This window comes from Bufo bufo, chromosome 4, assembly GCF_905171765.1.
Source record: "Bufo bufo chromosome 4, aBufBuf1.1, whole genome shotgun sequence".
In the NCBI taxonomy this organism is placed as follows: domain Eukaryota; kingdom Metazoa; phylum Chordata; class Amphibia; order Anura; family Bufonidae; genus Bufo; species Bufo bufo.
The window spans coordinates 320,337,036-320,360,738 of NC_053392.1; the positions used below are offsets into that span (position 1 = coordinate 320,337,036).

Genomic DNA, 23,703 nt, shown 5'->3' on the forward strand with positions numbered 1-23,703 from the left:
GATCATAAGCCCACTTACACGGTTTCATCAGGAAGACCTGCACAGCTTGCATGTAAGTATTCTTCACTGTCAACGATCCAATGACCTCTGCTTACTTTAACCCCCCAAGTAGGCAGGACATTAGAGGGCTTTTTTCCAGCCTTTGACTATGAAGAAAAAATATTATATGCCTCCATAACCATGTACAGGGAAGCCCCTTTGTTGTCTGACCCAGAGTCTACAGAATTTCCCCATAACGTCAATGGAACTAGAGATGTAGCCCAATAAAGTCAATCAGGAAACTGCCCTGACAGATCTCAGAATAAAAATAGGCATGGTGTTATCCTGCTCCTTTCTACGTATTAAAGGAAGTTCCAGGGTCAAAATTTCATTTCCCAGTATTCAGTGGAACAAAACTGTACGGCCAGCTGTAATATGGAGACAACACCGTGTAGTTGTAATTAGTGTTGAGCGAACTTGTGTTTTAAGTTCGGCTTATCAAAGAATCGCGTTATGGATTCCGCTACCACGGACCATAAGTTATAGTCCGTGGTAGCGGAATCCATAACGCGATTCTTCGATAACCCGAACTTTAGACGCTGAACTTAAAACACAAGTTCGCTCAACACTAGTTGCAATGCATCAGAGCCATGTGTTGCAACCGGACTTTAGAGTACGGGGTAGATTTTCCACAGAAAAATCCGCACAGAATCCATGAAGTTCTTGGTACGGATTTCACCCTATGCACTGCAAAAGGTGAAATCCGCAACAGCATAAAACAGACATGCTGAGGTTTAAAAATCTGCACCACGGGTCAAAAAATGCTGATTTTGGTTTTTGCAGAGTGACAGATTTCTTAGCCCTAGACTTCCACTCTTGCTACTGTAAAATACTGCAGAACCGCTGTTCACAATTCTGCAGCGTATGCATGCCGAGTGGATGTACTATTAGGGGACTTCACATGGCGGCATTTTACATCAGTGTTTTGAAGCAGAAACCAGGAGTGAACACTACACAGAAAGGACTGCACCCCCTCCTGGTTTTGGCTTACAATACTGAGCGCTTTAAAGTGGATGACAGATTTTGTTACTGCCAGCAGCTCACAACATAGCAGTAGACTAAGGAAACTCTATAAAAACACCACAAAGCTTGTGGGATAAATCACCTTCAATAGGAATAAACTTTTAAATTAGTCTATATAACCTATAAAACGGTAATGGCAACTTTTTTAACAAAAAAAATAAGCACATCGCTTTATTAACATGGTAGGACATTGAACTGTGCGGTGAACATTACAGCTAAAAACGAGACCCCCTCCTAATCCGTTGAAAATATGCCATACAAAGTAGTTTTTGTATACTGGTTTTACTTTTAGGAGAAAAAAAATGAAAAAGATATATACATATTTAAAAAGTGAAGAACAGGGAACCGGAGAGGGGAAAAGAATACATTTTCACACCTACGTAGCCGTTATTTGCCTCTAGAATGAGACAAGCCATAAAAACTCATGGAATTTGTAAAAATGAATGTTGTGGACTGAGAGCCATCAGCGCTTACGGCGGACCGGTGTCGAAGATCTGCAAAGTAAAAAGAAGCACAGTATAAGTGTCTATATAGCTTTTTGGTAGCATAAAAAAATAAAAATAATGCTGTCAGCCATAACCTTTCCCATCACAATAAATGTACATTAGTTATATTAAACAATAGATTGAAAAAGTGTACTACCTTGATCGGGTCTTAGACTTGTGTTTGCGGCTTGCCTTCTTACCAGACCTTTGAGATTTCTCCACAGAGCGTGAGCGGCTACGTTTCAATTTCTTAGATTTTTTATCCTTGTAAACAACCGGGGATTCTGAACTGCTTCTTCCACTAGAAGAGGCTCGTTTCTTACTTTCCTTGGCAGAGCCCTTTTTACCATCTTGCCTGGAATCCTGCCGAGACATCTTGGAGGTGGAAGACTCACTGCGGGAAAATGACCTTTCGCTTTCTCTCCTACTCTTAATTTTCCCCTCTTCTTGAAGTGTATATCTAGATTTTTCTTCCCTCTTAAGCTTTTCCTTTTTCCTGTCCTTTTCGGACTCCCTTCTCTTTCTATCCACTTCAACACTTCTGCTCCTTGCCTTCTCCCTTTCTCGGCTACTGCCTCTATGCTTGTGTGTGTTCCTGCTAGAGCTCCTCCGATCACTTTTACGCCGGTCTCTGCTTCTACTACGATCTTGTCTGTCTCTGGAGCGATTTACTCTCTTCTCTCTGCTATGGCTACGATTTCTACGCCAGTCCCTTTCTAGGCTATTCTTACTAGATCTTCTACGTTCACTAATTTTCTCCCTGCTTCTGCTCTTCTCCCTCCTACTCTTGCGTGTTGGACTCCTACTTCTGCTCCGTCTGATTTTACGTGGAGGTGACATACTGGGACTTCGTCTCTTTTTCCTCTTAGGTAAAGAGGGAGAGGAGCTATGACTGCTTGAAGAACTAGAGCTGTACGCACTGCTGCTGCTGCTACTACTACTGCTGAGGTCCTTACTACTAGTACTGCTGCTACTACTTGAGCTCCTAGACTTACTAGCAATCGTCCTTTCCCTAACCTCTTTGCTGACATCAATTAAAGGTAATGCCTCACTATTCACTTTTTTCTTATCAATCTCCAAACCCCCATCAACTATTCTTTTTTCATGTACTTCTAAATTGGTTGGAAGATCTGTATCCGGTTCTTTTGCTTCCTCATGAAATGCCTCCGATTGCTGTTTTTCCTCTGAAAGCAGAAAACAGTTGTTATATGGTGATGTACATTTACTTCAGTTTATTAAAACATTGACTGACAATGTCAAATACGAACTTTAAGTTGTAGGCCAGTTGGGCTTCATTCACATATAAGCAGCATAAACTCCAGTATTCTGTTCTGGCAGAAAGACAGTACCAGAATTTACTGTGTCCGGCATAGCCACATACTGCCAGATCCCCCTTGACAAACCACCCAAGGAGTGGCAAATTCTTGGTGCTGGCTGTACTCACCACCCTTTGGTCTTCTGCCGTGCACCCACTGTCCCGACTGCATACATCAAGACATTGTGCACTATGACTTGGCATAACACCATAGATCGGTGAGTGCAGGAATAGCAAGCTGGATGTCACAAGTGGCCGTGCCCTCTGGAGCAGGAGAGGTCTGATGAGGAATGGGGGCTTAATCTGAGGTCAACTGAAAATTGGGGGTCTGATCTGAGGAATTGGGATCTGATCTGAAGTTTGACAAAGATTGGGGGTCTAATCTGAGGTCTAATGAAAAATATTTTACTAGCTGAGTCTTATGGTGTGAAAAATATGGTATATTGCTGCATTTCAAAAGCCATAACGTATTCTTTTTTTTCTGCCTATGTAGCCGTGTAAGGCTTGCTTTCTGCGAGACGAGATACAGTTTTCACTGGTAGCATTTTGGGGCACATGGGAGTTTATAAAAAAAATAAAAAATCTGATTAGGAAACCAATTCAATTGTCATTATTTAAGCTTTCTTTTTTTTTAACAGTAAATAATTATGAAAGTGATGGGGCAGATAACTGCACCCACAGCCCCCTTTTCAGAAACTGTCTAGGGCAGTGTAAAAATGCCCGTCGAAATAGCATTTAATAGGTTTCAAAACCAGGGTTTTGCGACGGAGGGTACTTTCACACTAGCGACAGGACGTATCCGACAGGCGGCTCACCCTTTCGGATCCGTCCTGCCGCTATTTCGTCGTGCTGCTGCTCCGTTCCTATTGACTATAATGGGGACGGGGACAGAGCTCCGGCGCAGTACGGCAGTGCACAGTGAGAGGCCGCCGGACTAAAAAGTCAGACATGCAGTGCTTTTAGTCCGGCGGCCTCTTACCGTGCACTGGCGTGCTGCGCCGGAGCTCCGCCCCCGGTCCATATTATAGTCAATGGGGACGGAGCGGCAGTCCGGCGAAATAGCGGCCGGACGGATCCGACAGGGTGAACAGCCTGTCGGATCCGTCCTGCCGCTAGTGTGAAAGTACCCTTAACATAAACAAAGTGAAAGGAAATGAAATGCTAAATTTGCCCCATTATCTTTATAGCAAACCCCCAGTATATGGTTCTACCATTTTTACAAAATAAAACCACTGATTATGGAAAAATAGCTTTATATATTTATGTTTTTAAATAAACTTTATTAACCTATTTTTTATTTTTTTTAAAAGGTACATCACTTTGATAATGCATTGTTATACCTTGAATACCAGTTCTTTACAGGCTACTACTGTGATAGTGACAGGCTGTCTATTAGGCTGAATCTGTGAGTTTGTGTGACAGCCTAAGGGCTCTTTCACACCTGCGTTGTTGTCTTCCGGCATAGAGTTCCGTCGTCGGGGCTCTATGCCGGAAGAATCCTGATCAGGATTATCCTAATGCATTCTGAATGGAGAGAAATCCGTTCAGGATGCATCAGGATGTCTTCAGTTCCGGAACGGAACGTTTTTTGGCCGGAGAAAATACCGCAGCATGCTGCGCTTTTTGCTCCGGCCAAAAATCCGGAACACTTGCCGCAAGGCCGGATCCGGAATTAATGCCCATTGAAAGGCATTGATCCGGATCCGGCCTTAAGCTAAACGTCGTTTCGGCGCATTGCCGCATCCGACATTTAGCTTTTTCAGAGTGGTTACCATGGCTGCCGGGACGCTAAAGTCCTGGCAGCCATGGTAAAGTGTAGTGGGGAGCGGGGAGCAGTGTACTTACCGTCCGTGCGGCTCCCCGGGCGCTCCAGAGTGACGTCAGGGCGCCCCAAGCGCATGGATCATGTGATCACATGGATCACGTCATCCATGCGCATGGGGCGCTCTGACGTCATTCTGGAGCGCCCGGGGATCCGCACGGACTGTAAGTATACCGCTCCCCCGCTCCCCACTACTACTATGGCAACCAGGACTTTAATAGCGTCCTGGGTGCCATAGTAACACTGAACGCATTTGGAAGACGGTTCCGTCTTCAAATGCTTTCAGTACACTTGCGTTTTTCCGGATCCGGAGTGTAATTCCGGCAAGTGGAGTACACGCCGGATCCGGACAACGCAAGTGTGAAAGAGGCCTAATAGGCATATAGTCATGGCAGGGCTTGGTACCTTTCTTAGGCCAAAGGCTGCTATGGCAATGCATCGGCACACTACAAAAACCTATAGGTGGGGGGGTAGGCAGTGACAGGGGGAGCCCCCTCCCACTAGCTGCCCCACAGCATCCAAAAGAGTAAAACGACAGAAAGCAGTTTTATCTGTTGTACAGGTGTCTATGAAGCCTGTACAGGAGGTATTGCAACCAAAAGGATTCTCAAGTCATACATAACTGAAACCCTATTAAAGGCATACACAACTAGCCTTACCTTCCAGTTGTCTCTCAAGTAACTGTTGCTCTTTTTCCTTTCGCTTAAATGCTTCCAACTTTTGGCGTATCCTGTGTCGGAGTTCCTCTTCATCGGTATCAGAAGATTCTGAGCCTCTGTCGCTCCGCTCATCTTCACTTTCAGCTGACCCATAACCACCTAGTCCACCTGCATACATAAATCCCAGTCCATCATGCAGCAATAGGAACCACCACAAATTTCTGTTTGCTTCAAACTTTGCAAACATGAGATTTACAGTACATCACTGAAATTATGCACAGGGGTAACCGTACTGATCCTTTTGGGTTTGGACTTTGTGATCTCAGACCACCCCTGACTCCAATTAATGCTATAAAGGGCGCTCAAACAGATTGGCACTGCACAGTCACTGGAAATCCTATCATACTTGACATCCCTTTACATTTGCTGACACTCTGGGACACTCCTCTAAATCCAGGGAATTAGTATTTTTGTACCTGATGATACACAGTGCTACCATACAGCTAAATTGATCAAACCTTTACGTTAATAAGCCGCTTAATGTGTATTTAAATAGGACTTTAAACAATCTGAAGCCGAATTAAATTACGCAATCACAAATAGTGATTTTCTTATATAAAATTTAAAACAAAAAACAAACTTGCATCGTTATTTCCCTTCTGCTGCATGACAGGGGCAGGCCAGTCACTATATTGGGCTCGGTCCATCATTTTACAAGACAAAACAGTGCCGTTTTGAAGGAATCTCCAGACAGAGCCTCCAATGAAAGTGCCTAACATTAAATTGTCTCATCTGAGGCGGATCATTTTATTCCGCTATTTATTAACTTTCTTTCTAGGAAAACTGGATGACGCGTTATACCACCACCATTACAACAAGTCAACAGCTTTCCCACAGTTCTGAATGGAAAATCTTCAGATCTGTCATTCAGAAAAGGAAAGCCATTTATCAATTAGAAAAAATAAAATAAAAAAAATCTATGAAAATTAACAAAAAAAAACATAGCTGACTACTGTTCAACAGTCTAACAGGGGATGCAGACTCGTACGTGTACTTAGTGTAGGTATCTTATACACCCTCAGGTCTTGGTGATTGGCACCTAAAATTGATTCATTTATTTGCAATGCGCCCTGTTAATTTTAGGGGAAATTATGACATTTTGTAGTGCAAATCTAAATTCCAATAATATAGCAAAATATCTTAATGTATTTACACAATTAGCTATAACTACATAGAGTATGTCATAAGATGAACGACATGCAGTTTGTAAAATAAAATAAGGGTACTTTCACACTAGCGTTTTTCTTTTCCGGCACCGAGTTCCGTCCTCGGGGCTCAATACCGGAAAAGAACTGATCAGTTTTATCCCCATGCATTCTGAATGGAGAGCATTTCGTTCAGGATGCATCAGGATGTCTACAGTTCAGTCACTGAACAGCGTTTTGGATGGAGGAAATACCGCAGAATGCTGCGGTATTATCTCCGTCCAAAATCCTGGATCAGTTGCCGGAATGCCAGTTTCAACATTAATTTACATTGAAATTTATTAGTGCCGGATCATTAAAAATACCACAATGCTATATATATATATATATATATATATATATATATATATATCCAGAAAGACGGATCCGTTTTTGCAATGCAAGCCGCATCCGGATCAGTCTACAAATGCTGTCCGTTTGCATGCAGATTGCCGGATCACTCTGCTGCAAGTGTGAAAGTAGCCCAAGACACAAAGCTGTACACAGCAGAAAAAAATTTATTATTGTATTCTGTGGTGTTACTATACAGAACATCTGCATGACAACCATCATATATAGTGCCAAAGTAGTGGAGCCAAAATAACAGCACCTTTTCACTTTACTGCACAGAAACGGCAGGAATCAGCAAGCAATATAATGAAAAGGTCATCTGTTGAATTTAAAGGACAACGTCTAATTAACCCAAATATATCACTCCGTATAAGGTGACTTACAGCAATGGAGACCAAAAAATGCAAATATATGAAGTGTCTGTAGGGCATTAGTGAGTGTATAAAAAACATTGCCAACAATTAGCATGGGGGCTGGCTTTGCCCAAGTTTTGGTAAAAAAAAAAAAAAAAAAAGCATTGTAAAAATTTAATGAGATTTGACCACAACTGTTACAATGGGATAATTTTCCATACTGTTTAAATGAATGTGTCGCCTGTAAGAACCATGTAGGAAATGACTGCAATGCAAAGCTGCAGTAATAGTGGTAAACCACATGCTTTTTATTTTTGCAAAGGGTAAACCCAACTTTAGGGTATAAAACTTAATGGCAACCATACATTGTGTTGTGGCATAAAACATATCCAGTATGTAACATGCAATGAAAAAACAGATTCATTACCAGCTCACTAAGAAATCTCAACTTTCCAGATCAGCCCTTGTACACATTCAGTGGCTGAAAAGCTACATCCTAGCAGTCTTCTATATACTGGACATGTTTTATCCAAAACCATGCACACTCGATAAAGCGACTGAGCCCACCCTTCCATTAAAAGTGAAACGGACTTACCAAGTCCAGTAAGGGAAGCCAGTGCACTGGACTGTGCCAGCTGCCTTGCAGGAGCTTTGTATCACATCAACAACAGGAACAACATGTTAACACACATAGCCACGACTGCAAAGTCATGAGCTTCTATGCAAAATCTATTACTAGTGCTGCTATTTGGGGGGAGAGAAGAAAGGTTAAAATACAAATTCCATTGGAAAACATGCAGTCTTTGCAAAACTCCTAAACAGCCGAATGAATGAGAAGGAAAAATTAAATCAAACTGATTTTCTAACATATGAGCTCTAAAAGGAGGGAGGGGGGGCTGGCTAAACAAAATATTTCAAGTATGAGCTAGACAGGATTAGGGATGTTCATTTAAATTAGTGCAGTCGTAAGGGGTCACTTAAAGATCAGGTCGAAATGATATTTACTTGGTGGAGATAGAAGGCTACAGTTTATAACGATTAGCTAGATTTACAAGTGCTACTTGTAAAGCTTCACATCACACTAAGAAGCCATGCAATCGGAACAAAACTGAAACATCTACCTTTAGTTGCTTTACGATGCGTCTCTTTGGCCACACTATAAATTTCTTCATTTGTGACATCCAAAAGAATCTCTGTTAGCAGCGTTTTTGTCATGATCATCTAGACAACAAAACATGGTTTAAAAGGCTACAATGAAAAAAAAAAGAAGAAAAGAAATCGATCTAGACAACTCTTCTAGCAAGAACTATGGCTAGGGCTACACGGCGACCAAGGATCACAGCGTAGCAGGGCAGCCATAGAAATTAACTCCAGAACCACAAGAAATCCAAGACTGCTGGATTTATTTGGCTTCTGCGGTTGTGGTCAACATGTGAATTGAGCTGCAACCCCATTCATTTTTAAGGCTGCCCTGCTACTCTTCGATCCTTGGTCATGTGATATGTCACACCCAAGGTTGCTGTGTAGCCCTAGTCTAAACACCCTCTTAGGGTGGGATCACACTAGCGTTAGGGATTCCATTATGGCTCTCCTTTATAATGTGGTTATAACGGAATCCATAAGACGGGAGGACGGATCAGTTCTTCTGGCCATAGACTTGTATTATGATGGAATGCAAGACGGAAGCCTTTAAAAAGGTATTCCGTTTGCTCTCCGTCCTAATAGAAGTCTGTGGGAATCAAAACGGATCCGTCTGGGCCCCGTTATGCAAGACGGAAAAACAAAGTCCTGTCGACAGGACCCAGACGGATCCGTTATGCTTTCCCATAGACTTCTATGAGAACGGAAAGCAAACGGAATGCCTTTTAAAGGCTTCCGTTTTGCATTCTGTCTGGGCATTTCGTTATAACCATGTTATAACGGAAAGCCATAACAGAATCCCTAATGCTAGTGTGAACCCACTCTTACACAGGCCAATGATAAGGATGCGCATTTGCACGAATGCTCGTTCCTGATAACTGTCCCATCTATACATGCCACCAATCACCCAATAAAGCAAAATGTCAGAGATGACAGTTTATATACCATATATAGGGATCTGCCAGCAATGATTCCCTATGGGAATGAGCGGTCACATCAGCTATAGCTCGTTCCCATACCGAGGGGAGGATTGCTGCATGTAATTGCAGCTGTCATCTCTGCTCAACAATCAGGTAATGATCAGGAGAAAATGCTTCATTCCAAATCATCAATACGGAGGGGGGTGTGAGGCAATGGCAGGGCGCGACGAGGACAAGGCTTCCTATTTTTGGGGTATTTAAAGGTTGAACACATAGGCTATAATTAGGGATGAGTGACTAGACTTCGGTTCGGATGAAACATCAGAAGTCTATTTACATAAAACGGCAGGAGCTCCGTACAGTATTAGAATGTATTGGCCCAGATTAGCTGAAGTTATTACTTCGTGAAGTTTCGCGAAACTTCGTAAAGTAACTTAAAAAATGTAATTTCTACTGTTAAAAACCTTTTCCCGAACTCGCAAGACAGACTTTGTGAAGTAACTTCAGCTCATCAGAGCTAATACATTCTAATACTGTACGGAGCGCTCACTCCGTACAGTATTCAAACGAAGTTTTATGCGAATCGACCTTGGATGTTTCATCCGAAGTCGATTCGCTCTTTCCTAGTTATAATATAGGTAGTGTGAATATAACACACCTATTTGGAGTTCACAGCACCACTCTCCCTTTTACCCTTTTGGCATCATAAGCTATGTTGTATCTATGATAAAATACCCTGAACAATATTGGGGTCTTTTTTCTTGATTTTTGCTTTTACAATGTGACAATGTACTGACAACAGACAAAGCACCCCCAACTCCTTCCTCTTGGGAAAAAGCTGTGAAGGTGAAGACAGCAGCCACTGTACAAGTAATTAATATCATCATGTACCATTTGATAGGCCTTCTCTTCTTCTGTTATTTCCGGCTCACTGTTTTCTTCCTGCATAGGTGGAGAAGGACTGCGGCTGACTTTTGAACTAGCTTTATCCTCTTCTTGTCCGTCGTCATTACCATCTTCATCATCAGCATCATCATCATCTTCCTCTTCATCACTGTCCTAAAAAAACCAAAAAAAAAAACCCTGTGTGAACAAGCCATTTTTATAATACATATAAAATCGCTTCAGTGCTCTGATTCAATGGACACAACCAGCCAGAACAATGAGCACTGCAAAAAGTAGTATCTCCATTTAGTATCTGTAATAAAGCTGAGTTACAGAACTACTTTCCAGATGGATTTTGTATTACGGTGATTGACAGTTCTCTAGATCTAGTTATTGAGTATGTTCTACTTACAAATTTGCTTTTCTGTGGCAAACGTGGAGCATCACCCACTTTTTCAGTTTCTTGCTCCTTTATTTCCTTTTTCATTTGTGAGCGCTGTTGTTCCATCCTCTCACGTTCCAACTTCTTCTGCTTTTCTCTTTCCATCTTCTCTAAACCTTCGCGAATCCATGCTGGTAAAGTCCGACGTTTAACAGCATCTACAATCAAAAGAAAATATTACGGGAGAAATCCAGCATAGAATTTTGTATCTGTAAACACCAGAATACAGAATCAGCAGGAGCTGAGGATTTAGTTGAGGGAACATACATACCGATCTGTAGAGGCTCCTGCTTTGGTGGTATAGGTATAGGTGAACGCTGCCTTTCCCTGAAGGATGACCTTTCCCTTCTATTAGGAGGTGGTGCAGGTGGACCTTGCGGTCCAGGCGGTCCTTGCTGCCAATATGGAGGGTGAAAACCACCTTGAGGCGGGCCATATCCTCCAGAACCATGCTTAAAAAAATAAATACACAACGTTAACCCAAGGAAATCTGATAAACTGATTGCTAAACAATGTCAAGATTAGGATCAGAACAAAACTGATTTGTTTTCATGTAAAATACAAAAACGCCTTACCTGGTAATCGTATTGATTCACTTGCCCCATGGAGAAGTTTTCAGGAGGGCCACTGAAACCATGATTATTTTGGTTAAACACATGCCTGTCATTAGTAAAATCTCCACCATCCTGGCTATTGCTGTCTTCAGATGGTGGGACAATATCCATTGGTCCAGGGGCTGGAGGGATCCATGGTTGTTCTGGGGGAGGATGGTGAGGTGGCGGCTGATGGTGCATTCCACCCCATTCTATACAGAAGCAAAAAAAAAAAAAAAAAAAACAACTTCAGAGTTACTTAAAAAAATAAATAAAATAATGATATTTCTTACTGCAATTGTGTTCTAAAGCCTGTATTACACGTCCCGATTTTCGGCAAATCGAGTGTTCGCATTCATTAGCAATCATCTGGCAGTGCAATACTGCCGCTGACTGCCTAAGGCTACTTTCACACTTGCGTTCAGAGCGGGTCCGTCTGGTGTCTGCACAGACGGATCCGCTCCTATAATGCAGACGTTGGGATCCGTTCAGAACGGATCTGTCTGCATTATAGTTCAGAAAAAATTCTAAATGTGAAAGTTAGTCAGAAATTGCACCATATAGTGTCAACTTCAAACGGATCCGTCCCCATTGACTTACATTGTAAGTCTGGACGGATCCGTTTGCCTCCGCACGGCCAGGCGGACACCCGAACGCTGCAAGCTGCGTTCGGGTGTCCGCCTGCTGAGTGGAACGGAGGCCAAGCGGAGCCAGACTGAGGCATTCTGAGCGGATCCGCATCCACTCAGAATGCATTGGGGCTGGACGGATGCGTTCGGGGCCGCTTGTCAGAGCCTTCAAACGGAACTCACAAGCGGAACCCTGAACGCAAGTATGAAAGTAGCCTAATGAAACTGCAAACGCTCGATCGGGCAATCCAAATCTTTTGACATGTTACAAAAAAATATATTAAAAAAATCATTGTTTGCCGGCAGCAGATCATTATTAGACAGCACCATCTGCTGCAGGCAAACCACTAGACAGCATGGGGACGAGTGATGGCATAGCAATCTCCTCCCCATACAGCAGAGGAGATAGCCACATGTAGTAGCAGAAGTCTCCTACGCTAGCGAACAGGCAATTGTCGGGAGGGAACACTTCCTTCCCGACAATCGTCTGCCACATCTGGCTGCATAATACAGCCTTAGGCCTCATGCACACGACTGTTCCGTTTTTTGCAGTCCACAAACCGCGGATCTGCAAAAAACGGAAGCCGGCAATATAAATGCACTTTGCGAACAAGAATAGGTCAGGTTATATTTTTTTTAGCGGGGCTGCGAAACGGATCCACGGATGTGGACAGCACACAGAGCTGTCCGCATCTTTTGCGGCCCCATTGAGGTGAATGGGTCCGCATCCGAGCCGCCAAAACAGCGGCTCGGATGCGGACCAAAACAACGTCCCTGTGCATGAGGCCGCTTCAGATCCCAGGCACCGGTGAGGCTGGATTCACCGCTTCAGATACCAGGCACCGCTTGGGATTAATGAAAGACTTACTTTTTCTTGTTTTCTATGATCTGTGGGGGTGGTTATGTGCTTTTCCTTTATCCCTCTGATCAGGAATAGAGCTACTCGGTAATTTTATTATAGCAAAGATAAAACAATTCGGATACGCTCTGTATCCAGATATTGCACATTAAGTATCTGATGTGCGCCAGGTGTCACCTATTATCTAGGAAGCACACTTAGTTTTCACCTATGTAAATGGACGTTTGTTTATCATTTTCACACCTAATCCCCCTGCCCCTTGCTAACTGATCTGTGTAATATCATATATATACACACTACATTGCCTCTTCAGGTCCACGTTGTTTGTGTATCAATGCATGATGTAGTCAGGTCCGTGGGGCCGCCTCCTATGACAGAGCATCTGATGTATTCTGAATGGGACGGCTCACAGACCGGATATGACGCTATGATGCATTCCATGAGACCGGATGTGGCCGCTCTATGCGTTCCACACGACGGAGGCGGCGCACTGCGGTGTTACCTGAGGCACCTCGGACGGAAGTGACGTGTGCCTTCACTGCAGGGACCGGAGGTAATCTCTGTGTGCGGCTCATGGACCGGTAATGACGCAGATGGTGGCGTCTGATTCCCGGAAGTGACCCGCCTGGCGTGACAATCAGCGCCAAGTCTGAACAGCTGGTAAGAGGGTATTTACGGAAACTAGAGATAGTGTGAGTAGCAGGAGGAACAGGACGTTACTGGGACGCAACCTAAACGTAAGTAAGGACCATCTAATGCGAACTGGCAAATGAACACCTTGGCACTGATTATGCCTTATATTATGTGTAAAATTCTTTGCTTACAGCCTCTTGGGTAAGGCGCTGGCCCTTATCTTACTGGGCCCTTTATCCTTCTGACTGCCTAGGACACTAAGTGCTGAGATATAGGAGGCAATATTATAATTATATATTAAGCGCCCAACCTTATAGTGTCTCTATTTTTTCACAGGTGGGACATATCAATTGGTCCCTTGGTCCTATGCTTGTTATCGCTTGCGTCTCTGGTCCTGTGTCCTCCACTATATCGTAAGTATATTTGGTTTATCTTTTCAAACATGACGGTTGTACCCATGACTGTGAATACCCCCTGATGAACCTAGCAATAGGGGAAACGCGTAGGGGTTTATGAGAACCAGCCTGGGAACGCACCGTTTATGATGCCCTTGTGCTATTGGTTCTTTCACGTTTATAGGTGATACGCACCTTGGTCCACCTATTTATAAACATTATCTGGTCTTATCCTATCTTATGGGTTGGTGTCCGTGTGGGTACTTTGTTACCTGGGACACAGAGTATTACCCGTCAGTTCTTGGGGAGCTGTGATAATCATTTTTGAGAGGAGGGTAAACGCAGGGCAGTCAGCCCAGGCACGAGGACAGGGAGTCTCCACCCTCAGGGGACGTCCCTGGGCTGAGGAATAAGACAGGGTGAGCGTAGGGATAGGTTAGATTTACTCACTGCTCCCCTTAGCTGCCCTGTGTTTACTCACCACCTTAATACTGTATCAACGGTTGGCTTCCAGGAGCATATTTTATATTTTTTCATTGTTTGTCTGTTTCACAATTTTCACTGGTGAACCACCACAGTGGTATTATTTTATATAACATGAATAAGTAAAAGTTACGTTTTAAAGGGGTCAATACTGCTGGACACCTTTCGATTCTATGATCCTTCTTCATTAAAATTGATATTGATTTTGCTGGACATTTATTATCCTTAAAGAGGACCTTTCACCTGTATAAACGATGTTAACTGAGTATGCTGCCATATAGAGCGGCGCCCGGGGATCTCACTGCACTTTCTATTATCCCCGGGCGCCGCTCCGTTCTCCCGTTATAGGCTCCGGTACCTTTGCTTCTTAAGTTATAGTAGGCGGGTCTTCTCTTGTCCTGTGGGCGTCTCCTTCTCCTAGGCTGTAGCGCTGGCCAATCACAGCGCACAGCTCACAGCCTGGGAGGTTTTTTTCACCCAGGCTGTGAGCTGTGCGCTGTGATTGGCCAGCGCTACAGCCTAGGAGAAGGAGACGCCCACAGGACAAGAGAAGACCCGCCTACTATAACTTAAGAAGCAAAGGTACCGGAGCCTATAACGGGAGAACGGAGCGGCGCCCGGGGATAATAGTAAGTGCAGTGAGATCCCCGGGCGCCGCTCTATATGGCAGCATACTCAGTTAACATCGTTTATACAGGTGAAAGGTCCTCTTTAAGAAGAGGGCCACAGAGCCAGCAGTACAGTTCCAGAGGTTTGTATAGAATTTACTCTTTATTTTGCAATTTGGTTACTGGAAACATATTGGGGTATTAAGTGTTTAAGTATTTTGTTTATTTCCTGATTGTTATCCAAATAGACACCAAATTAACAAGATGTTTACGGGCTATAAAGTAGAAACTAAACTACAGTCGACCCACATTACTTACCTGGCTGCCACATTCGATTGAAATTCGGATCACCTTGAAAATTATGATTGTTGGGGACAGGTTCTACTTGTGGAACTGGAGGCAGATCTTGTCCATTGGGCATCATCCCTTGCTGTTCCACCGTTTGCCCTGTATCCTCACGTTGTGCAATCCATGCCTGGGCTAATGCTGCCCAATCAATCTGGCCTTATGGAAAAAAGAACAGCATTTACTTCACCTGGATATTGTGTAGTTGTACAGTTATCAGTACTAGAGCACAGCATTCGGCCTCTATGGTTACTATGGGATGCTTTTCAAAAAAGAAGAAAAAAGCTCCACTATAATTACACCTCATCTGGCAGTTTTTTTTTCAGGGGAGGGGGTCAATGGATGCAGATTTGGTGGAGTTTCTGGAGTGGAACTAAACAGAAATGAAAGTGCTCAGTTTAAATGAATCATAAGCGGGAGGGTTAATTGTAGCCGCTGTTAGGACGAGTTTGGTCTGCCATTCTTTTTACCACTAAGAAAAGCCACCAAAACGCTTGTGTTTAATGGCATTTTTTCCCCTATAGAGATGAAAATCACTATACATTATGGGTTCAACACAATACGTTTACAAAATAAATGTGCCAATCACAAATAAACACCACTAGGCAAAAACAGCTTGTGTGCATCTTGAATTTGAAATGTCTCAGACTTTCAGCTAATTGCTGTATTTTTTTTTTTTTTTTTTTTAGCAAAAGATGCCACAAAAAATCAGGTGCAAAAACCGCCACAAAAGCCTTGGGGTGTTTTCACACTCCAGATCTGTTGGATGCAGCAAGAAGTATCAATCTTTCCTATTTATCATTCCTTTTTTTAATCCACTACTGACTTTGGCTCAAGAGACAGCACCAAAAAACAGTGGGCCGGATTTACTAATGTGTCTGCGCCACAAATCTGTCAAAAAAAAAAAAGTGGCACAAGTTGGCACATCTAGAGCTCCTACACTTTTTCTCCCCAATATTAACAGAAAAGGGAGCATGTCCTAAAATGTGCCATTCTGTGCCAAAATTTTGACGCAATTCTGGCGTAAAAATCTGTCTCAAAGTTTAGACCAACTATTGGTTGGCCTAGAGTCAGAGAAAAGTGTCTATCCCTGCACCACATTTATCATCCAGCCTGAGACTCTGTGATAAATCTGCTGCAGGTCTAGACAGACGGTCTAAGCTTACGCCATCTTTAGGATTAGGAAATCTGGACTGATGTCTATAAAAAATGCTGTGTGTGAAACTACGTTAATAAGGAAGTCACAATCCACCAGAATCATGGACATCACAAATCAGCCGTAGGGAATAACACTGAAGTCCATCTATAAGGCCTCTATGCACACTGCTAGTTTCTCAGGAGCACACAGCATTATACTGATTTAGAAAGCTGTGCGTCTCTGCATGACCTTACTGCTACAGAATTATACTGACAGCATTATGTCAGTATAATTCAATAAATACAGGTCATGTAGAGACTTCTGGGGAAATTGTCTCCACCAGTAGTCTACAACTGGAGTGGGGGGAGTAACTGGGTGGAGTGGCTTGAGTAACTTGTGTGGTTGGAGTGGCTGGAGTAACTGTGGAAAGGTTGGACTGGGCAGAGTAACTTTATGGAGTGGGCAGAGTAACTGTGTGGAGTGAGTAAAGATGGTAAACATTACACTAACCAATTGATTGATCAAATTTAAAAAGTGCACATGGCAAGCTTGATAGAGTTAGTAATACATTTCAACTTTTATTTATTTATATAGCACATTTAATTGCAATATTGTTGCCCAAAGTGCTTCACAGTTATATTAAAACATACATTTATAAAAACATTAGCAGCAGATTTGTGTAAGTGGACTTGAAACTGAGGGAGTGGTGGCATTTAGAAGTCATGTCCTAGCTTCTCTAGCTTTTGTCATTCTGCTGGCTGCTCACACACCTGGGTTCCTATGGCAACTCGCTCTACAGCAAGGGCAGAAAAGAGCGGTTAAAAACAAACTGCTCCAACGTGCTCAATTCACTGGCAGTTGCCATTTTCAAACGGTTATAGTTTAAAAATTATAAATCCTACACCGAAAATGATAGTGAGAATCAAGACCCAGACCTACATTTTGATGCATAGTACGTCTCTGAAATATTAAAAATGAAGGCACAGTCGCAGTTTAGAAATTGCCCTTTGAGGTGGCTAGAGTGGAGTTTCAATGAATGTCAATGGGCGGCATGGTTTCCAAACAAATGGTCATATCGTGAAAACTATCAGGACTATGGCTTAGCCGTGGACATTTTAAGTGGCAGCATATAAGTTTTGTGTAGCTGGGCTTAAAAATGAGGGAGTGGTGGCAGTTTAGAAATCATGTACTGATTTTTCAGCTCCCACTCTAGTTTTGAACATTTCGCCATTCATTCCTATGGGACCAATTTTGCCACAAAAACGCAGGTATTTCGTGAACCATTTGGCAAAACGTTCCACAAAGTAATAGCACACCAATCGGGAACAATCTGTACGTTTCGGTATATTACGGTCTATGTAGTGTAAAAACTGTGGGAGGAGTTAGGGTGGTAAATTTGGCTATAATAATAATATATATGTGAGATAACAGTAAGTGGTCTTGCCATGCAGTATAATGCTGTGCGCTCCTGAGAAACGAGCAGTGTCCACACAGAGCATGACTTCCGCAGAGGACACGCTCATCTGAAAGAGGCCTAAAGGGACTATCAAGACATACCCTCCCACCTGATGTGATGAAACATAACCGCACAAGGGGCTGTCAAGCTGCCATCGGAGGCCCAGCATTTATAGTACATGGGTCTCATGCTGAGATCTCACCATGTCCAATATCAGATCGGATGGGAGCGTATCCTTGGATAAGCCCTCTGTCATAGTGAGAGATACTCTTTAAGCAGTTTGAGCATATGAGGGATTCAATAAGGAACTGACACAGGTAAAGCAAGGAATAAAGGAACCGTGTTTTATGTTGTGAAGATACAGACACGATATCTAATACCTGCAGGACGCAGAAGTCAAGGAACACTTACTTGGATCTTGCTGGTGCTGAAATGATTCCATCCATTGTTGCTGATTTAATGGCCACTGCTGCCAAGGCTGTCCGCCTTGATCCCACATGACTGCCACGTAGCTAGCACCTCAGTACCTGCAAACACAAGGAGTATTACTACCACAAGTACTGAGGGACAGTGCATTCAATGGAAGTTTTAAAGGGCAGGTCCACCTAGGAATCCAAAGGGGTTTTTATTGCCCCAACACATCTAAAATAAAAATTGAAGCCACTTTACAAATAGTGTAGAGTAATTGTATTTTAAAAACATTTTGACGTCATTGCGACCAAATAAAAGGTTTGTGAGCTCCCCGTATTCATCTCATCAAGCAGAGCTCTGCACAAGAGTGGGGTGTCCCAACACATGACCGTCAGGACATCTCACGCCTGCGCCGCTGCTCGGAGTAGCTACAGGTTGCAGAGCAGTCAGTGCTGGCCGAGAAATCCCGTCCTGGGAAAAATAAGATGGGGAGAGCGTGCTCGGCTGAGGGGACGCCCCGTCGATCTGTACAGATCGATTCGCTCTTGTCGATCTCAGTGGTCAAGCATGCATGTCCCAACATCTACGTGGCTGACGAACAGCCGGCTCCATAGCTCTATAGGCTCTGAATGGCGCAGCAGCATGCCGATAGGTGGGAAATGTCCATCCTAGTGATGAGCGAATGGACTTCGGATGAAACATCTGAAGTCGATTCGCATAAAACTTTGTCCTAATACTGTACAGAGCCCCTGCTCCGCACAGTATTAGAACTAAGTTTTATGAGAATCCCTACTCCATACATTTGTATGAGAGAAGAGCAGAGCAAGCATGCATCCATGCTGGGAGTTGTAGTCTCTAGGAGGCGTGTGGTCCAGCAGCAGACACGGAGGCCGCCACCATGTGACCATCAGGCACTCTCTAACGGCGCCATTATGGACACGGACACCAGCACATAAGGTAACCGACGGTTACCACCCAGGCTGCACCAATCCGGCCTTCCGCGCCCGCGGGCTAGGCCCCGCTACCGCCGACTAACACTGCCGCTCGGGCCTGCAATGCCTGCCGTTCACTTACATGCAAGGTACCCCAGACCCCTCTCCAGACACTCTCCCAAGGTAATCCGACCGCTAGTGCGTCTTTACCGTCCCTCGTCAGGACCGTACCCCTGAATGGCGGCCGAGCTCTCCTGCCAGACAATATGGCGCCGAAGGATGGGAGAGCGGAAGTGATCAGAACAGAGAGGTGGGGAGAGGCGGGTACAGAGGGAAACAGAGGTCACATCGCCACCTGCTGGTCACACGGCAAGAAGCACTGTGTCATTTGCAGACCTGCAGCCAAATGATGGAGCCTGGGGGAGTGAGGTTTACTATCTGAGACTATGGGAGAAGGCTATTGAGAGGTTATTTGATATGGCATCACAGAAACTTACATGTGGAGCCTTCTTTCACAAAGCAGAAATTGCACTGAAGCCTGTAATATATGCAAGTGCAATACCGCTCTCTCCAGTAGAACTATTGGGAATGAATAGAGCAGCAATGGGCATGTCGATTACCACTCTACCCTGTTCCTGTGATTGTCCATCAATGCTCTTATACCCTATCCCTGTGATGGCTCACCTCCAGCAATTCAGCTGTGGTAAAAACTACAACTCCCAAGATACACACTTGCTTGGCTGTTCTCAGAACGCCATAGAAATGAATGGGGCATGCTGGGAGTCGTAGTTTCACCACAGCTGGAGTGCCGTGTGTAAGTGATGGGGACAATCCCCATTTTACTTCTGAGAAGGTCCATCAACAGTAACACTGAAAAGTGGCAACATTTTTTTTTTTTAATGACACCCTATTGAGTTGAGGACATGCCCTCAACTTACTGCTTTTAAATCACAAATAATGTAAATGTCCCCCTTCCTCACACCAGAAAATGAATACAGAACCCAGACTCCCTAATAGGGTTGCCACCTTTTCTTCAAGCCAAACCCGAACACTTTAGCACCTCGCGGCAATTTTTTGGTAAAGTATGTATCATAACGGGCAGGCAGCGGATCATGACCCATCGCCTGGCTTCCCGCTTCCCGTGAAGACGGCGTTCCAGTGAAAGAACACCAGCTTCAGAGGCAACCTAGCCTTCTGACCAATCAAGAAGAGGGGCGGAGAGTCATGATTTCAATCCGCTTTGTGATTGGCTAGGAAGCCGGATTAACTTTTTTGTAGGCAGCATACCTTCCTGACCAATCAGGAGGCCGGGACGCTAGTCATGACATACTGCCCAGCTTGCTGATTGGTTAGGAAGCCAGGCTGCCTAGCAACAAGTGAAGCGGAAGGCCAATCAGGAAGCGGATGATAACCCATCTCCCGGCTTCCTGATTGGAAAGGAAGTTGGCTGTATGCTCCCTTGGCGCTGCCAGTCAGAGGGACATCTCCCTCCGACCGGAAGTTCCAATATCGGGGAAGGTATCGGAGCATTTGGGCGAGTACAAGTACTCGCCAAATACTCTGTATTGGCAGCGATATTAGTATCGGTAGTTTGGCAGTACATCTATAGTGCAAATCCATTTTATTGATAGTTGTCATTGAAACGACAAGCGCATTTCTGGGCCTGATGAAGGGGACCCTGGACAGCCCCCAAAGCACTTGCCGATTAGACAACAACTATCAATAAAATAGATTCTTCAGTAACATGAAATTTTGATGTCTATATTTGGACGATATGTATTTTTGCACATAAAAGATGCCCCCACAAAACATGTCACTGGTTACCTGCCCCCCTCCCCTTCCAATTAATATTTTTTTATTAAAAACTGTCTTCAAATGTTTTAAATACCTTTTTTACTGACTGTCTCCCTCCTAGACAAAAAGAAGAAGAAAGTACTGCTGCTGGGCTGGAGTGGGGCAGCTCCACACGCAGGCGGCTGCTGGGAATGATTTATCCTCTCCCACGCTCCTTTCCCCTCTGATGTCACTTCCTCTAGTACTCACTAGCAGAGAGAAGGAGAGGAGTGAGTGTATGAAGAGTCAAGACAGCGCCACCCGCCCGCCCTGCTAGCAATCACAGCCTGTGAGCAGCAGCCGCATGTGAAGTTTTACGATCGTGCCCGCGGCCGCCTGATGTGATCTGAATTGATGCTCTTCCAAAATCCACACTAGCTTGCAGCTCCAGCCTCCAGCGATGAGGTCACAGGCACTGAATATCCTATTCCTGCACAGTCACACAGCGGCTCGCTCAGCTGATCGCCGCACCGGCAGTGTGACAGACTCAGTCAGCTGACGTCCTCTGCTGACAGTCCTGTCCTCATCGCCGGACGCAGGAGGCCGGTGCCGCTGACCGACAGTCACGCACCGGCCACTCACTCACCGCCCCACCAGCTGTCAGGTGAGGGCAGGCAAGCGTAGAATACGTCTCTGCAGTTTGAAATTAATCTTCCTGTGCCCGGGTCTGAGAAAGGCTTGTACCCGGGCACAGGATTACAAACCCGGACTGTCCGAGTCTATCCCGTACGGGTGGCAACCCTACTCCCTAAAGGCCCGATTACACCTGAAGATAATCATTCAGATTATCACTAACAACCGTTTGTATGAACGCTCGTTAGCCATGATCTGGCAGTGTAATACTGCCGCTGATTACCCGATAAATGAGAAAACGCTCTTTCATTGCGTGATCGGAATCTTTTAGCAGGTTAAAAAAAATCCTCGCTTGCCGGCAGCAGATCGTGCCATGTAATCAGTACTCTGCTGCTGACAATGATTCAGTATGGGGACGAGCGAGGGCATAAGCGATCACTCCTCCCTATACATGTAATAGCAGCAATCTCCTCCGCTAGCGAGCAGGTGATTACCAGGAAGGATATGCCGCCATTGTCTGATAGGTGCGGACCCACACCAACGGCGAGAACGGAGTGGGGAGAGTGGTGGGTGGAAGACCCTTGGTTTCCCATGGGTCCGGCCACAGCCAAGTGCTCTCCCCATACAAGTGAATGGGAGTGCACCACCCACTCCCATTCATTTCTATGGGGCTGACGAAAATAGCTGAGCCACCACCTTTCCTGACCTTTTATTCCGCATTATTTAAATTTAAATTCAGGAAGTCCACACAAAAAAATCTGCACAATTTTCTACATCAAATTCACCAAATTGATGTGGATTTCCCGCTGTGTCTTTCTTTCAAAGAACTACATGTGAATGTGCCCTTAGGCCCCATTTAAACACCCCCTTGAATTGTATGCGGGCTCTCAGGCCATGAAAACGGAGACAATAGGACGTCCCATTTTTTTGATGGCCGGTAGTCACACCCCTTTCAAAGTCCAGATGTGTGAATACACCCATAGACTGTCATTGTACTGAATAAGGCCATAGGGCAGGGAACAGCAACCTCCGGCACGACATATGTTCTGGAACTACAACTCCCAGATAGCGCAATTCACTTCTATGGGAGTTGTGGGGACAGCCGAGCATGTTTACATGTTGGGAGTTGAATTTTTACAGCAACCGGAGTGCCGAAGATTGCTGATCTCTGCCTCAGGGATCATACACATAAACGTATGTATTTTGCGGTTAGCAAAACACGGATCCACAAAAAGTACGGATGACGTTCATGTTGCATCCAATGCCTATCTTTGTCCGCAAAATGGACAAGAACAGGACATGTTCTATCTTTTTTTTTTTTTTTTTTAGCAGATCCATTGAAGTGAATGATTCCGCATATGGGCCGCAAAAAAAACGGAACGGACACGGAAAAAAATATGTTCATGTAGGGGTGGGCGATATAGACGATATGCAATATAAACGATATAAATTTGGCCAACGATAGAGATTTTGTTTATATCCCGGTAGAACATGGCATGCGCCGCTCTCGGCACGCACCATGTTCTCCTGAGCCGACACAGTAGAGAAGGAGGGAGTCCGTCCCTCCCTCCCTCCCCACTGTGTGCGGCTGCCGCTGATCACCAATGAGAACAGAGTAGGAGGAGGAGGGGAGGGACTGTGGCCACTCCACCAGCAATGAGAACAGAGTAGGAGGAGGAGGGACTGTGGCCACTGCGCCACCAATGAGAACAGAGAGGAGGAAGAGGGGAAGGACTGTGGCCACTGCACCACCAATGAGAACAGAGTAGGAGGAGGAGGGACTGTGGCCACTGTGCCACCAATGATAACAGAGGGGAGGGACTGTGGCCACTGCACCACCAATGAATATAGGTAATATGCCTGAATACAAACGTAGCCTGCATGTGCCGGCCATATCCCATACCTGGCCTCTATTACTGCACACCGTGATCCGCCGCAATTAACCCCTCCGGTCCTGAGGGGTTAATTGCAGCGGATCACGGCGCGCAGTAATAGAGGCCAGGAATGCGATATGGCCGGCACATGCAGGCTACGTTTGTATTCAGGCATATTAACTATATTCATTGGTGGCGCAGTGGCACAGCCCCTCCCTTCTACTCCCCCTCTTCTAAGTATTATATTAATTGCGGGGGGCCCC

At 44.6% G+C, this 23,703-nt stretch overlaps 1 protein-coding gene across 2 annotated transcripts; it reads right to left on the reverse strand.

The window, feature by feature from the left end:
* Positions 1-562: 562 nt before the first annotated feature.
* PNISR (PNN interacting serine and arginine rich protein) lies at positions 563-21,166 on the reverse strand. Of its 2 annotated transcripts, none has more exons than XM_040428794.1 (12): positions 21,049-21,166; positions 18,229-18,344; positions 15,197-15,382; positions 11,254-11,483; positions 10,950-11,130; positions 10,649-10,836; positions 10,243-10,410; positions 8,413-8,512; positions 7,887-7,940; positions 5,344-5,511; positions 1,705-2,731; positions 563-1,556 (listed from the first exon to the last, which is right to left on the reverse strand). In XM_040428794.1, exons 2-12 carry the CDS (start codon positions 18,314-18,316, stop codon positions 1,526-1,528), a joined length of 2,421 nt encoding a protein of 806 aa, XP_040284728.1. In that variant the 5' UTR covers positions 18,317-18,344; positions 21,049-21,166; the 3' UTR covers positions 563-1,525. The 2 variants fall into 2 exon arrangements, with proteins under 2 accessions (XP_040284728.1, XP_040284727.1); XM_040428793.1 differs by lacking the exon at positions 21,049-21,166 and adding an exon at positions 19,303-19,444.
* Positions 21,167-23,703: the final 2,537 nt, after the last annotated feature.